Source organism: Erythranthe guttata, chromosome 9, assembly GCF_056151865.1.
Source record: "Erythranthe guttata isolate IM_541 chromosome 9, IM_541, whole genome shotgun sequence".
NCBI classification, from domain to species: domain Eukaryota; kingdom Viridiplantae; phylum Streptophyta; class Magnoliopsida; order Lamiales; family Phrymaceae; genus Erythranthe; species Erythranthe guttata.
The window spans coordinates 14,134,520-14,151,419 of NC_142541.1; the positions used below are offsets into that span (position 1 = coordinate 14,134,520).

The following is a 16,900-nucleotide window of genomic DNA, read 5'->3' on the forward strand; positions in this document are numbered from 1 at the left end:
TATATTTGAAAAAATAAGTAATTAATGCATCATTAAATTCTCAAGTATGAAATAAGGAAATATTCCAAATCCATATCTAATTTGAAACATGGGAAATACCTGAATTACATGAACCGAAACAAAAGTTGAGGGACTAGAAGTAGAAATAAAATAAATTGTAGGCATAGAAATTTGGGCCCCCAAAATCCTGGCATAACTGAATGTTTTGTTTTTTTAATATTTATTTTATGCCCTTTTGTTTTCGTCAGTTTCTACTTTTCCACCCAAAAACAAAAGTGTATCTGATTACTGATACAACTAATCATCATTCCTCCTACTATTCAGTAACTCATCATTTGATTGTTTCCTCCAAGGTTTCTTCTTTGCCCCACCGGTATCCGCCGCGGTTGCGGCCGCTCCTCCGCCGTCAATAATCAATCGGCGATTTGATTCGTTATTTTAGGTAATATCCTTTGTTTTTTTTGTAATCATCAGGTTTTTTTGGATTTTTTCACCGCAGAATTCATGAACAATTGTCATTTTTGGTTGGTGTGTGTGTTTGTGGGGTTTTTTTTAATCTGAATTAGTTTATGGCTCAACATTTTGATTTGGTTTGGTCGGCAGATTCACGGACAGAGTGGAGAAACCCTAGTTTGTTTGCCTCAAATAGAGGTAATTTTCTGGATTCACTGTTGGATTGGATTGTTTATCCCGCCTTTTCTGATTGCTTTTTTTTGTTCTGGATAAATTTATCAATATTTGACCTGATTGAACTTGAATGTATTTGTTGAATTTTTGTATCCTAGCTCTGCTGAGAAAAAATATGAGATAGGGAATTAGGAGTTCTTTTGATACTATGTGATTTTAATGTTTTTTTGAATTGAATCGTGTCACCTGCGTTTCTTGAATTGGTATTGCTTGGCTACTCCGAGGTTTGCCTATTTGATTTCAAGGTAATCGAATTTTGGGGATAATAGTCATGCCTATCGAGTTTGAGTTCACGTGTATCACTATTTCAAGAAACTAAAACTAACCTTGGTATGCAAAACTCATTGATAGTTTCTTCATACAATGTGCCATGAGTAAATACTCTTTTTTTTTTTTCAAGAATTAGATAAACTGCTTCCATTTTCAATTACTGAAATTCTGTTCGGCATTTTGTAGACCTCTTTGGTGATGGCAGACCTAAAAGAACGTCTGCTCCCATCAAAACCTGCATCAGCTTTAAATCTTAGGGACTCTTCATACAGACCCTCCGCCTCTGGTCGTCTCCCATTTCAAGGAGTTGACGTTTCGGGCCTGAAAAAACGCGGGCAGGGCCTTCGATCATGGATTCGTGTGGATGTTTCCGGGAATTCCCAAGTGATCGAGGTTGATAAGTTCACAATGATGCGTCGTTGTGATCTTCCTGCACGCGATCTAAGGCTGCTGGACCCTTTATTTGTTTACCCCTCGACTATACTCGGCAGGGAGAAGGCTATTGTCGTAAATCTTGAGCAGATTCGATGTATTATAACTGCGGACGAGGTTTTACTGTTGAACTCTCTTGATAGTTATGTTCTGCAGTACGTTGTGGAGCTACAGAGGCGATTGCAAGCTGCTGGTGTGGGTGAGGTTTGGCAGTCTGAGGGACATGAGGTGCACAGAAGGAGAGGAAGTAGAAATTTCGATAATATGTTTGCAAACTCGTCGCCTGATTATTTGCCGTTTGAGTTTAGAGCACTTGAAGTTGCTCTTGAGGCTGCTTGCACTTTTCTTGACTCACAGGTACATGATGTGAAAGCTTGCTTCCCTTGGATATATGTTTAGCTTGTTTATTGTATGAATATCTCCTTAGTCCTTGTTTGGTTGAGGAGATTAGCACTGATTAACTAAATAATTGGACTTTGTATGATGTTTGGTAAACCCAATAATTTTCTGGGTCAATCCGAAAATATTATTTTATTATGGCCTCTCTTGCCTTTTAGGAAGATGATTTGTTGGACCTCCCATGGTCCAATAATATAATTGGGTTTTCATTAGATTATTTAATCTTCTCTTGACTAATCTTATCTTAGGAACCAGACGAGGCCTTAGAGTTTAGAATCATTGAATGTTCCTGGTGATATAATAAGGTATTTTCTATGCATGCCTCATTTTTTGTCTTGTAGTTGACAGACCCTCCGAAAGTGGAAGTGTTTTCCAGATTTAATATATTTAGGTTCTTGTGAGATGTGAGCAGAATAGTTATAGTTAATGTGTGCAAGTGCAAGATACAATACGCCGGGCTTTAATCAGACCTAATTAAGAAAAGTATGTTCACTTGACAAGTAAATCGTGATGTGGCATCCTAAAAATTGTGCATATTGCCCGTGATACTGTGCAGAGTTAGTTATTCTGCCAACTCTCTGACATTTGCTCATCCAGATTTGTAGTTTAAGTGTCTACTGATTATTTATAAAAAGAAAAGAATTCTACTTAATTGATATAAATTCAGAGAGTCCTTATATAAATACTGAGGAAAGAGCACCATTAATTCGTCTATTTGCAGTATTTTGAGGGCACCTTATAATTCAGAGTACTAATATTCGTTCTTCTAAATGTATTTTATTTCATATTTTATTTCAAAAGACTTCCCTTATTCAATATGTATCTGCAAAATATTGGAATTGAATAGGCAGCAGAGTTAGAGATCGAAGCATACCCATTGCTGGATGAACTTACTTCAAAAATCAGCACATTGAATTTGGAACGAGTTCGTAGATTAAAAAGCAGACTTGTTGCATTAACTCGAAGAGTTCAGAAGGTATGTACAACTAGTAAACGTAATAATCATCTTACAACCTTTTTTCTCTGTTTTTTTTAAATAAAAAGTTTTATTGTTGTCATCTAGGTTAGGGACGAGATAGAGCAGCTAATGGACGATGATGGAGACATGGCTGAAATGTATCTTACAGAGAAGAAAAGGCGCATGGAATCATCCTTTTATGGGGAACAGTCTTTGATCGGATATCGATCGAACGACGGTGCTTTGTCTGTCTCAGCTCCTGTTTCTCCTATTTCTTCACCACCTGATAATAGGAGGCTTGATAAAAGCCTGAGCATAGCTAGGAGCAGACACGAGAGTGTGAGGAGCTCGTCGGAAGACGCCACAGAAAATATTGAAGAGCTGGAAATGTTGTTGGAGGCTTACTTTGTTGTCATTGATAGCACCCTCAATAAATTGACTTCGGTATTTAGCTCTAGCCATGATATTCAGTTTTTAGAGTTTACTTTTTTTTTTAAAGGAAAAATATTCGTCTTATAAAATAGCCTACATTTTATAGGTCTTATAGAAACAGTTCATTAACAATTTTCTTGTATCATTTCAGCTGAAGGAGTATATCGATGACACAGAAGACTTCATCAACATTCAGCTGGTATGAGCTTATTCCTCTTTATTTTATTTTATTTTTTAATTTGTTTTATAAAGAAAGACGTATTTTCTTGCAAAAGATATGTTTCAAATGTCATATAGTATTATAGTATCTCGTCATCCTGCACATAATTCTTGCAATTATAGGCTCAAATGATGCTGACCCAACGTGGTCAAGTTTTGAACAAATCTGCTATATGTATACCTCTAGGCCTCGTTTGGGAATTATGAAATGACTTTATTGATAATATAATAAATGTTTGTCAAGTGTTTGGGGTTTAGGTTTCAAGCCCACGGTAAGAAACGAGCTCTCAAATATTTTGTTCAAACTCGACGTATGTTACTTATACAATCCCCATGTACAAGGATTTTGTCATCATAAATCTTGAATATAGGATAATCACATATCACCATATAACATTATCATGGACAACCAATTCAATATCAGTGACTTAATCTTTTAGCTTAGCATATATAATCACTCGACTAATCTTATAATCTGTGTGCAGGATAATGTTCGAAACCAGCTTATACAGTTTGAGCTGTTATTAACTACCGCAACTTTTGTGGTAGCGATATTTGGAGTGGTGGCAGGGGTTTTTGGCATGAATTTTGCGATACCGATGTTCGATAATCCAGGTGCATTCAAATGGGTCCTAATAATCACTGGAGTTTGTGGAGCAATCATTTTTGCCACATTTTTATGGTTTTTTAAGTACAGAAGACTGATGCCGCTGTAGAAGATGGATTTAAAAAAAGAAAAAAAAAAAAAAAGAGTTGCAGGCTGTTTATTGCCAAACAAATGTGGTCTTGCTATTATTTATTATCTATTAATTTAAATTTTTGAAGAAATACAGATACTGGTGACGAAAAAGATGCCGGTTTATTTCTCAGTTTCATTGTACAAAAAATAATTGTTTGTAAGTTTCTATAACAATGGCATACTGTTGATCTTGGCTACTATTGGTTGTAAGAGTGAACTGGAATTGCATTTTTGAATTCCTGCGATTAAATTTGAATATTTTTTCGAATTTTGGCACAATAATTTTCATTCTGTATAGGGGCTGTCTGATTTCGAAATTACAAGGATATCCGGAAGTGTATTTACTACATGTATACAGTTAATTGTTCAGAAAACGACGATTGTAGCATTTTTGTGCTCATTAATTTCAAAATCGAAGCTACTGTGATTCTTAATAAAACTGAAGACTCGTCGATAAACTTTTGACATACCTTGGAATTTTAAAAAATGCCAAATAATTTAAATGATCAAATCCGAGGGGGTGAAACTGTAACTACACCAAATCTCGAGGGAGGTCTTTCTGAAAATCCCTATTTATTACTCAAATAAACAGGAAAACAACCTTACACTGAAGATTAGTTCTCGAAACTTGTAACTCTGTAGTACAAATAACATTAAAAAAAAAAAAAAAAAAAAAAGTCGTTACTTTCACCTGTGACAAGGACCACATAAGTTTCTCCGGTAATAACATCAAAAGATTGTCTTCATAAGAGAAAAGGGATTGCAAAAGTCGTTTATCTGGTTTTGGATGAACCAGCAGAAAGCCTTTCACTCCTAGCTTTATCTGCCTTTTCCATGTAATCTTGATGCGATTGCTGCTTTGACCCTTCAAGAAAGAACAACGTCGTTTTTATATATAAGCTAAGCTGCTCCATTTAACTCACAGTTCATAGTCGAGAATATATCTTTCACTTGTTTACAGATTTTATGTTCATTATCACGTACTTACGGAAACAAGAGGTGTGGATAATCTTATTCGAACAGCTAAACTGACCATTACATTGGGAATGCGCATACAAAAACAATGTCAATTAACCATTACAGGCAAAACTTTAATTTCTTTATAGCATAAACCGAAGTATAAGTCTCACACTTTATTGGAATACGGAAACCTGTGACTAACTTTTATGCAGATTAGGGTTTGACTTTGTGCATTCTAGATACTTCCTTTCACTTGTATATAAGCCTTGCATCGTATAATCAAGTTAGTCAGTTTAGTTAATAAAGATTTTGGTTTCTCCTCTTTAGTCTCAAAGCTCTCTGAATATTCTACCGTTTCCCAAATTGTTCAAGATTCTTGAACAAAACTTTTAATACACTTGAGCACCGTTTCGTTGCCAAGATAGGATTAGCCAAGACAAGATTAAATAATCTAACGATAAGGGACGATAAGATAGTATTTCAGGGTCGACCCGGGAAGTTATTGGGTTTACCAAACATCAAACAATGTCCAATTATTTAGTCAATCATGGTTAATCTCACAAACCAAACGAGCGAGGCCTTAGATTCATATAAGTTAAACCATCATCAACACCCGAAAGCAAAAAGAGTCCAATCCACACTCTAGACTAAATCTTAGCTCTCCGAGGATTTTCCGTAAGCATGTACCGAAAAAAGAATAATCAAACACCAAAAACCATCCTATTTTACGCCCAATCTAATGTGTCGATCATCAAATATCCCACTTCCCGTTCATAATCACACCTATTAACAATGTTATTCATTTTCCAAATTAAAAAAAAAAACAATATTATTCATCATTCGCATGAGAAATCAACCATGGGTGGCAACATGGATCCAAATTAGTGGATTGTATTTGTTCAGATTTCAGAAACCTAATTCTCAAATTAATCACGAAAAATAAAAATCACAGGTAATAAATATTAAATCCAGATTCACTTCAATTTCCAATCAATTACCAACGCCCAAAAATTCAACCCTAAATTCTCAACAAACAGATGAAATACGAAAATAAAAAGAAGAAATTCACGAAGAAGAAACTCACCCCGAGTCATGAGGTACCATGGAACACCAAAGAGGACTCCGATAATAGCCATGCCGGCCGCTACATGCTTCTTCTCACCGCTGTACAAAACATGCTCCAATTTAGCCCGGAATCCTCCTCCTGCGGCGGCGGCGGCGGCGGCGGCGCCACCGGATCCATTGACAGGCTTCTTTGCATCATTGCTCATTTTTCTTCGTCGAAGAATTTACTTACTGCTGCTACTGTGGTTAAACCCTTCGATTCCTATTTTAGTGTTTAATTTCAGCTTTAAACCCTTTATTTATTATTTATTTTTAATTTGTTGCCTAAATGTTTAGTAATATTATTATTTATTATTTCTAAAAGGGTAAATTACACCTACACCCCTAAGGTATGCTAAAATAACTTGAAAGTCCCTATAGTATTGGTAATTACAATGACCCCTAAAACATTATTAGAAACCCTAACGGAATAATGCATTAGATAAGTTATTTTCCGTTAGGGTTCTAACGGACTATTGATTTTTGGAAGGGGTGCAGACAACATAGAGCTAGAGGGTGACATAGATAAGTTATTTTTATATAATATTTATAAATTTTCGTCTATTATAGCATTAACGGCCCCGCATGAAACAAATATAGTGCATATCGGGTCCTCAGGACATGAAATCTTGGCTTCGGTAATTATTTTAGTTGTGTGGCTGTAATTACCAATACTATAGGGACTTTAATGTTATTTTAGCATAACGAAGGGGTGTAGTTGTAATTTACCCTTTTTAAAATAATTAGGTCTCTCTCAATTAAAATCTGAGCTTGAGTGCCCTAATTTTGGCGCCATATGTGATTAATTATTACTGTACAGAGAGTAAATGGAGAAACACTGATATGGAAGCACTGAAATCCATACAGCAAATCCATGGCGCTGCTCACCATTGTAAGGAGGCTCCAACTCCTTCGTCCGTTTCCATTGCTACGCATTTCTCTTTCTTCTGCTCACCGATTCATTCCATCGCCACTCCCTTCTTCTTCCGCGGTGCTTTGTTTCTCTCTAGCATTTCATCAAACACCTTGCAGGCAATGCAAACACACCCCTGACTTCGCCGGCCGACGAATTTACGAGATCATGGACTTCTCGGCGGAGTGTGCTGAAGAAACACGTGGAGAGATCCGATTGGGCCTTGAAGAAATTCGTGAAAGAGTTCAGAAAGCTAAGGACTTTGCTTCCGGCGATGAAGCCATTGCTTTTCTTGATGATTCTGACGTCAGACCTGATAAAGATTTCATCTTTTCGCTGATTTGGGATTTGAGAGAAGAGTGGAAGTTGGCGTTCTTGGTGTTTAAATGGGGTGAGAAACGGGATTGTGTGGTCGAAAAGACTTGGTGTTTGATGATATGGTTGTTGGGTAACCATGGTAAATTCGGTACTGCTTGGACTCTCGTTCACGAGCTTTATCGAGCTTCGAAGGACACTCAACAAGCAATGCTGATCTTGATTGACAGGTGAAAAATTGAACCAGTTTGTTTTCTTTTCTTTTTTTTTTTTTAATATGATTTGGCTGATGATTTATTTTAATGTTTGGAGAAGATTTTGTGATTTTTTTTTAATACTTGAAGCAATGCATTATAGTACAAATCGGCAGCTTGTATCGTGATTATTGATTATATCTGAAGGAGGATAGGTAGAAATATCGATTCATTTTTTTCTTGATTTTTCGTTATTTGAATATATGAATTTGTTGTCACCTAATTGATGGATTCATGGGAATTCTGATTCAATCTTTCTTTTTTTTAAATTCTGTCTCGGGTTTTTCATTGTTTTGCGTTCCAACCTGATAGATATGCTGCTGCGAATAACCCAGACAAGGCGATAGAGACATTCCACTTAATGCAGAAGTTCAAGTTTTCTCCCGAACAAAAAACGTATTTCGTCTTCTTAAACATTCTTTGCAAGCACGGAAACATCGAAGAAGCCGAACAATTTATGTATCTCAACAAGAAGTTCTCGCCATTGGAAACAGAGAGCTTCAACATAATTCTCAACGGATGGTGCAACATAGCCACCGACGTATACGAAGCCAAGAGAATTTGGCGGGAAATGTCGAAATGCTGCATCGAACCAGACGGGAATTCATACACACACATGATTTCTTGCTTTTCGAGCGTCGGCAATCTATTCGATTCTTTGAGACTGTACGATGAAATGAAGAAAAGAGGGTGGGTCCCGGGTTTGGAGGTGTACCATTCACTGATTTACGTGCTGACTCGTGAAAATTGTTTAAGCGAAGCTCTTAGAATTATAGATCGAATGAAAGAAACGGGTCTGAAACTGAACTCCGCCACGTATAACCTTGTCATACGCCCGCTTTGCGAAGCTGAAAAGTTTGAGGATGCGAGAATTGTGTTGGCAAGGATGTTAGAAGATGACATCAGCCCTACTATCGAAACCTATCATGAATTACTCAAAGGCGAAACTTTGGAAGGAACTTTGGGAGTGCTGAGTCATATGAGAAAATCTCGTTTAGGGCCAAGTAGGGAAACTTTTCTTCTTATTCTTGATAAGTTCTTGAAAACGGGTCAATCGGAAAATGCATTAAAAATATGGTCGGAAATGAACGAATACGAGATAAAGCCAGATCGTGAGCATTACAAGGTTTTGGTCGAAGGGTTTGCGAAATGTGGGTTGATTGCCAAAGCTAAAGAATTCTACACTGAGATGACATCATCTTTCGGATTAAACGACGATCCATCGCTGAAGAAGCTTCTAGAAGAACCCGCTCGGAAGGGGGTTCGTGCAAAAAAGGGAGAAGGGCAGATGACAATTGTGAGACGTATTACGAAAGGTAATGGATTACAGCGCGGGAGGAGAAGTAGTTTGGTACGAATTAGAAAAAATCGTTAGCACAATTATCATTTTCGCTTGATCTGCATGAGTGTTTCTAGTTTCTTCTAAGCGTGTGGGAATTAATCGTGTTTATTAGAAACGGACTAGCATTAATTAGTTATATGAAAGACAATATATTTTTGTTTGATTTTTTTTCCGGAAAAAAATAAAAAAAAAAAAGTCCAGAATTTTTTTGGAGGAATAGTTTTCAGCCCGAGATTCTTTAATAACCTCTATCAAGATAAGTAAACACCGGGCGTATTCTCGAATCTCGTTTTTCATAAGACAAACCAACATAGCTTGTTACACATTATATTATATTATATATATATATATATATATATATATATATATATATATATATATATATATATATATGTAATGTCTGTATAAAGAGTTATTGTTTTTTGTCGTAAAATGTAATACGTTTTTGTCCGATTTTTGTTTGTTATGTGAAACATACGCAAATGGCGAAAAACCATAGGAAAGGCTCGTCCCATTTACACCTACCGGAGTCAACATAGTATGGCCAGCCTTTGCAGCGCTGTATGCAGCTTTTATCCGCCAATTCTCGATCTCCTCCCATGCATACGAAACCACCTAACGGTTCTTCCCTTTTTTCACCTAAAGCTGCAAACGGCATAAGAGCCACTATTATTAGAATGCAAAGGCTCAACAAATTCTTTCTATTCATCTTTTTTCGTCTTTTTTTTTTTCTTATATGATTTGATTTTGTGTGATTGTTAGATCAGTCTTGAGAATTTATTTATACTGGACAAGAAAATTGGGGGTAGGATTAGAGGTCATTTAATGGAGTAATTAATGCGTCATTTAAGTTAAGTAATTAATTATGCATGGATGTGTTACGTTACGTTTATGTGATCGAATTCTCCCGTCAAGAAAACTTTTAAATTTTAATCAATCACTTTTTGCTGTCGGAATTTCGCTCTTTGCTGGGAAGAATTTTCTGGCATAGATATTTCGATACTCGAGTTATAATATAGGATTGAGAATGTGACTGTAAATTATGTCACTACGAATGCAACATTTAAGGTAAATTAGGGCTACCTCTTTTGAGATTTGGTCTTAAGTACGAAATCGTAATTAACCCCGTAAAGTATGCATTAAATTACAAAATCGCCCTCCTGTTTGTGAACTACAAATATGCCCTGGAGTCTTTCCCCTTAAAATCTGTTATATTAGGAATACTTTTTTTTCCAAAGTGTAGACTTTTTTCATATTCACAATTAAGAACATACATTTACATTAAAAAAAATTAGATGTTACTTTTAAATAAACAAAAAATGATAGTCCAGAACGAAGACGTTTTGCTATAAATTCATGACTAAAAAAATGAGTTTGTTCGTGGTACGCATTCTGAAAAGGGTAAACTACAATCGCACCCTTAAGGTAAGATTTATTTACGAAAATCCCCTAAGTTTTTCATGATTACGTTCACTATTCAATTTTTGTAGATTTCTTACATTAACATCATTTTATACAAGGATGGATGTAAAAATATTACAAACTGCAGGATTTTTTTTGTAATTAAAATTTACTCTAGGAGGTGCTTGTAATTTACCCTTCTAAAAATAAGTTTACATTTTCTTCCAAACAATCTAATACTCCAATTGTCATTTTAAAAATAATTATATTTCCTTAATTACCAGATGAAATATGTATAAAAATTTAAATAATTCTTTAACTAATTTTTTTTTCATTTTTAAATGTCCTAAAAATAAATGTAATTACACATATGTAACAATCTAGATACTACAAAAATGCTAAAAAAAACATAGGAAAAACTTTTGTTACACGTTTAAATAATAATAATTATTATTATTATAATATGGTAATATAAAAATATGTTTAGTAGTTAATCAATTCGTGGGACCCATCCAATGTTCTTGACATAATAATCATCGTAGCACACACAGCTGCCACGTAGCCACAGAGAAAACCAATTCCATTCACACACCCCATATAATTTCGAATAGGGAGGGTTCCCACATACTTCTCTGCACTTGTCTTCTGATTTTATTTTATTTCCTCTGCACTTATAATGTGTTACCACCTTATTTTTCCCGCCTGAAATTATTTGTTTTAATCAATGATGAAATTATTTAATATATATATATTTTAATTTGTGTGTCTAAATTGAAAAATAAATAAAATAAAATAAAGGAGTATGTACCTAAGGCTGCAAAGGGCATAAGAGCGAGTAGAATGAGAATAACAAGGCTGGAGAAACTCATCCTCTTCATATTATTGTTTTGCTATTTTCTTTTCTTGATTAATTGTTTGAGTTTTTGAGTAGTGATTTAGTAAATTCATCGATAACTAATTTATATAGTATATTCCAAAAAATGCAGATTAAAGTTATTTAATTGTGTAATTAATGTTGCCATTTAAGTTGGGCAATTAATATATATATATGAACCTGTTACATTACATATACTATTTGTCAGTGGTAACAACTTTATAAATATGTATTAGAAAGCTGGAAGTAGTGAGATCAAAATTATAATCATATTTTTGTTATTTAGTAGATTGATTTTGAGATGTGATTATTTATTACTTTTTTGGTTAAATTACGGTCAGTCCATGAGGTAAGGTCAAATTACGAAAAAAAAATCTGTCATGTTTGGATAATTATAACCACCCTTTAGCTATGAGTCTTCTTACACGTTCATCCTTGTGGTATCAAATTCAACAGAATCTATGTTCTCTAGTTTGTACTCGTTTTGTGCAAAAATGTAGTTTTTGATGCACCACAATCTAATATTTACAAGCCAGAGACACATCTTATGAACATCTTGTTTCGAAATATTGAGCTCGAATGGGATAAAACGGGTAAAAGCTGAAGAATATTGAGCATAATCTAAAAGATCCCACTATATTTGACACCGCATGACTGCATGATTAAACGTATAAGAAAATTCATAGTCAATGGGTTCCTTTCTCTTGCTGGACCATCCGCTTTATTGAAATTACCCAAACATGAGGGATTTTTCGTAATTTGATCGTATCTCATCGATTGGCCATAGTTTACCCAAATTTTTTTATACCTCTCAACAAAACTGGCAAGCAATTTTCTGATATTAAAGTTATTTTTTCTTTTTTTCTTTTCATCATATTACAGAAACGAATATACAAATATAATAATGATTAAATTTGTTTTTATGAGATGATGCATGATTTTCTTTACTGGGAAATTTCTGCATATTTGATTTCTGAAATTTTGAATAGATCAATTGCGCCATGCAGAAGATAGTTCTGCATCTACATCTTCTTCCCACCAAGTTCCACTCTGCAAATATCAACTTCCCTTTGTTAAATCACATGAAAATAATAAATAAATAAATAAAGTGATTTCCTAATTTTAAAAAAAAATGTTTTTGTTAAATATGTAAATTAAACTTAGGTAAAACTACGGCCACCCCTAAGGTAAGCTCAAATTACGAAAAAACTCCTCATGTTTGAATAATTACAGCCACCCCTCAACTATGTATTATTGTCTTACGAAAAAACCCCTCATACAACAGGTAAATTTGAGACCGTAAGGATGGACGTGTAAGACAATATATAGTTGAGGGGTAAGTTGTAATTACCCAAGCGTGAGGATTTTTTTTTCGTAATTTGAGCATACCTCAGGGATGGATGTAATTATCCAAACATGAAGGGTATTTTTGTCATTTGAGCATGCCTCAGAAGGTGGCCGTAATTTGCCCGTTAAACTTAATATAGTATTTTCAGTGGCTTATACAAGGGAGGGAGAAAACCTTGTATCCTCTACGAAGGAACTGAAGCGAACTTCCTTCTTCCTCCTGCAATCCGAGTACCCTCAGCAGTTCTTCCTTAGTCTACAACAACATTAAAATTAAATAAAACCAAATTTGTAGAAGAATAAAAAAATTTGATAAAAAATAGACGGATATTTACTTCCAAGAGAGTGAAACGAGTTGCACTCTCTGCTACGCAAGCGAATGAACCGTCCGATTGCTTCAACATCACTTGCCAAGGTCCTTAATATAGATCAGGATAATACGAATAAGCACCATTGAAAGGTGTGTGTGTGTGTGTGTGTATATACGTATGTATGTATGTATATACTTGCACGTATTAAAATGGGATTAGTTGCTCTAATAACCTGGATATTGACGGAATAATGCTCCATCGTAGTTTACGATATAAGGTGCCACTGCAACTGTCTTTCAAAGTTAAGAGTACTAATCATTCAAGCTAAATTCCAAATTAAAAAAAAAAAAAAAATTGTAAATAATAATTATGAAAATTAAGGGGATGCCTTTGAGTACTCTCTTGTTCGAATGTAGAAAACGGGGACGAACTGAGAAAGAAACCGATAGTGTACATCTTTGCTCGGAAATCCTAAAAGTCCCAAATCAGCACTGCACGTACATTAATGTTGTCAGCGAACGAAGAATCGGAATTTTATTTTCTTTTTTCAAGAAATTCATCAAAGGTTCCTCACACATATATATATACATACACATACCGCAGTGTGTCGAGTTCCAAGTTGAAGAGGATAGTTGGGGTAGAAGAAGCAAATTTTTCCTGCATTGTCCAAAAACATTAATTGAAGGACAAAGGACAAGTCGAGATTAACTTTTAGTAAAATGGGAATTCGAGTTCTCGTAAAGTGTAGTTAGAAAATTCTAGAGAGAGAGAGTAAAAGTAGGGATATCGTACCACATATTTCTCTATAAGAGAGAGATCTTGTGTGCTACAATTGATGAACATATAAAGTGATGGTGGTTTATCGGATTGCCAACGATCTGCATCGTATTTAAGAAGATTAAATAATAAAAAATTCACGTATAAAGGCAAGATCCTAACCTTAAAACTGGAAACTATTTCACTCAGATAAGAATTTAAAGTCTTAAAAAAATGGGTAAATTACGGCCACCCTCTGATGTAATGTCAAATTATGAAAACCCCCCTCCTGTTTGGGTAATTACAACCACCCCTTTAACTATGAATCTTCCTACACGTCCACCCTTGCGATGTCAAATTTAGTGGAATCTTCTACATTCTGTGGAATATTCTCCAATTTGTACCCGTTTTACCCATTCAAGCTCCACATTTTGAAACAAGATAATCATAGTTGATGGGTAATTTTAATTACCCAAACATTTTATCGTAATTTGACCTTACCTTAGGGGTGGACGTAATTTATCCTAAAAAATTATACGAAGCAAAATGGTTGTGCTTGAGTTTATAGAACCAACCTTCGTTTTCATCTTCAAAGTCGAAATCAAGAGTGTTTCTTATGGATTTGAAGAATGAAGTGAACGCGCCACTCGGTACATCATCCAAAGATGCAATACTTAAACCATCAATCTGAAAAAATGACGATACAGAAATAATTCGAAACGGAAGCATCCCAGGAACTTTGATATAAAATATTACGGTAAATAGCACTTAAACCCCCTATGGTTTGAGCTAAGTGGACATGACCCATTGTACTTTTAATATAAGCCCATGACACCCTCTTAGTTTGAACTTTGAGCACATGACCCCCTTGTACTTTTAATATAAATACATAAGTGCTATTTACCGAAAATATTATTCGTTACGGTCTATGTAGCACGACACGGAAACGGGGATACGGGGAAACAACATGTCTCAAAAATGGGGATACATGAACTTGGGGAAAACGTGTAAATATTAAAAGTATAGGAGCATATTTATAAATATGCTATATATATTCAAAATAAATATCATTATCAACTATAAATTTACAATTGATCATTAAATGACGTAAATAATTAGGAAAACAACAAAAATATTTGGAAATGTGCTATTCAAACATGTTTCTAACTTTTCAGAAATTGCAAAATAACCCATAAGGTGTCTGGCAGGTGTCCGATCTTTTCGAAATGCGGAAACGTTATAAAGTTGAAATTTCCGTGCTACATGGGTTACTACGGGTTTATAGGGAATGCCATTCTATGAAACGGAAATCTAAAATTAAAACAAATTACCAAGTCGAGAGCCGATCTGAAAAGTTCCGATGCCCTACGCTTCTCTGGCTTATCAGGAAACACCTAAAAAGATAAATTACGTATCGTCAAAATTTTCGTCCTCGAAACGGAAATCTAAAATACCTCCGAGAACAACATATATATCCTTACAATGCACGCTCGTGTTTCTTGCTTCTCTTGTAGCTTTTTAACAACAGTGAGTGCAAGTTGAATGTTGGCGTCACTGAAATCATCGGACGAACCCTTCGCATTTAAAGAAGCAATACATCAGACAAATCGATTTTTGTAATGTTTTATGTCCCGATAAAAAATTGTGAGGATGCCACAAATTGAACAAAAGAACAAAACACTATGGCGAAAAGGTATGGTTTACCTTGTAAGAAGAAATGTTGCTAGGCAATGGACTGATTACGCGAATCGGATCGGAGAGCGTTGATCGGAAAAAGTAACGGATAATTGTCAGTAACAGCAAATTAGAAGACAGCTTCAAGAAACCTTAAATTTGATGTATTGGATCTTGAAAAAACACTATGGTAAATTCTTAAGGATAGCAAATGAACTAAATTTGATTTCTGAAACAATCATAATTCATTGCAATTACGAAAATCGAAGAATACCCCCATAAATCCAAATATAATTGCAGGAGAGAGAGAGAGAGAGAGAGAGAGAGAGAGAGAGAGAGAGAGAGAGAGAGAGAGAGAGAGCGAGAGAGACGCACGGGAACTCGATTTCGAGGCGGGTTTTGCCATCTTGAAGAGCGGAGAAGAGAGAAGCGGCGGCATCGGAGAGGAGAACTTCATATGATTTGGGCTTATAGACGGCGACGCCGAGCTTGGTGTCGGCTCCCGACTGAGACTTGGCGGCGTTTGCAGTGATAACCCTCTTCTTGCCGCAACGGGCTGTTAGTACTGTACAATTTCTGGACGGAGTTGGAGGAATTGAAGGAAGCGAGAGAAAGGGGCTCTGCTGGTGAGAATGTTCGGCGGAGTACGAGGTTGTCGGGGATGGGAATTTTGCAGCTGGAGAAATTACGGCCGCCGCGTGAACGGCCATGGCGGCGGTCGGATGGATACCGCGCTGTGTGTGTGTGTGTGTGTGTGTGTGTGTGGGGGGATCAAGAGGGAAGAAAGATAACGGTCCGCGATTGGGTGGTTAAGAAACGGCTTTGTTCTGAATTTTGGTAGAGAGATGAAATGAATGCGTCGAATTGCAAGGGGGAGGAGTTCACACTGTATGGAATTGGAGGAAAAGGTACTGTAGAGGGGAGATAGTTTCATTTGGGCTTTTCTTATTTTATTTAGACCCAAATAACTAGTCATGGACTTATTTATAATATGATTGTAGAGGAAGGGCCCAATAAACCCCCACTATTTCCCAAATTATAAAAGGGTAAATTTGTAATTGTACATGATAAAATTTAGGGGTCCTCGTGTAAAAATTGGAGCAATTTGCAAAATACCACTGGTCGCTAATATTCTTTCAAATTATGATTGTCGGATTTTTACAATTTGCTAAAAGACTCGTCACTTATATTTTTCAGTCTCACAGTTATTACGTCTAACTAACTACACTCTAACTAACTGCACTCTGTCAGATCCATCCAACACCACTGCATTTCGTCAAATCGGCCTCATCATGTTCCACGCCAAACTTTACCGCACATTCACACACACTTACACACATAAAAGGTATCTTAATTGAAATGCATGATATGGAAAGATCAAAGACCAACTTGACTTCACTAGTCTTTTTATGTAATGCATCATCTTTGTTTAAAGTAATAAAAAGACCTTACATAAAAACAAATTCTATTATTTCTGGTTGATTGAACAATCCACCATCATATTTATTGACCT

The 16,900-nt window shown here is 35.6% G+C and overlaps 4 protein-coding genes across 4 annotated transcripts; 2 read left to right on the forward strand and 2 right to left on the reverse strand.

The window, feature by feature from the left end:
* The first annotated feature begins 229 nt into the window (after nucleotides 1-229).
* LOC105975541 (magnesium transporter MRS2-1) lies at nucleotides 230-4,404 on the forward strand. The gene is made up of 7 exons (XM_013000737.2): nucleotides 230-442; nucleotides 604-651; nucleotides 1,144-1,746; nucleotides 2,636-2,764; nucleotides 2,852-3,190; nucleotides 3,330-3,377; nucleotides 3,883-4,404. Exons 3-7 carry the CDS (start codon nucleotides 1,156-1,158, stop codon nucleotides 4,111-4,113), a joined length of 1,338 nt encoding a protein of 445 aa, XP_012856191.1. The 5' UTR covers nucleotides 230-442; nucleotides 604-651; nucleotides 1,144-1,155; the 3' UTR covers nucleotides 4,114-4,404.
* A 288-nt stretch (nucleotides 4,405-4,692) lies between these two features.
* On the reverse strand, nucleotides 4,693-6,453 carry LOC105975550 (GAG1At protein). Its single transcript, XM_013000749.2, has 2 exons — nucleotides 6,181-6,453; nucleotides 4,693-5,001 (listed from the first exon to the last, which is right to left on the reverse strand). Exons 1-2 carry the CDS (start codon nucleotides 6,365-6,367, stop codon nucleotides 4,910-4,912), a joined length of 279 nt encoding a protein of 92 aa, XP_012856203.2. The 5' UTR covers nucleotides 6,368-6,453; the 3' UTR covers nucleotides 4,693-4,909.
* A 521-nt stretch (nucleotides 6,454-6,974) lies between these two features.
* LOC105975539 (Tetratricopeptide repeat (TPR)-like superfamily protein) lies at nucleotides 6,975-9,241 on the forward strand. Its single transcript, XM_013000735.2, has 2 exons — nucleotides 6,975-7,658; nucleotides 7,995-9,241. The coding sequence occupies exons 1-2, from the start codon at nucleotides 7,075-7,077 to the stop codon at nucleotides 9,055-9,057; spliced, it is 1,647 nt and encodes a 548-aa protein (XP_012856189.2). The 5' UTR covers nucleotides 6,975-7,074; the 3' UTR covers nucleotides 9,058-9,241.
* A 2,880-nt stretch (nucleotides 9,242-12,121) lies between these two features.
* Nucleotides 12,122-16,285, reverse strand: LPA3 (Low PSII Accumulation 3). The gene is made up of 12 exons (XM_013000741.2): nucleotides 15,763-16,285; nucleotides 15,418-15,448; nucleotides 15,195-15,287; nucleotides 15,045-15,107; nucleotides 14,289-14,400; nucleotides 13,750-13,835; nucleotides 13,556-13,614; nucleotides 13,346-13,448; nucleotides 13,190-13,250; nucleotides 12,982-13,064; nucleotides 12,822-12,902; nucleotides 12,122-12,349 (listed from the first exon to the last, which is right to left on the reverse strand). The coding sequence occupies exons 1-12, from the start codon at nucleotides 16,095-16,097 to the stop codon at nucleotides 12,290-12,292; spliced, it is 1,167 nt and encodes a 388-aa protein (XP_012856195.2). The 5' UTR covers nucleotides 16,098-16,285; the 3' UTR covers nucleotides 12,122-12,289.
* Nucleotides 16,286-16,900: the final 615 nt, after the last annotated feature.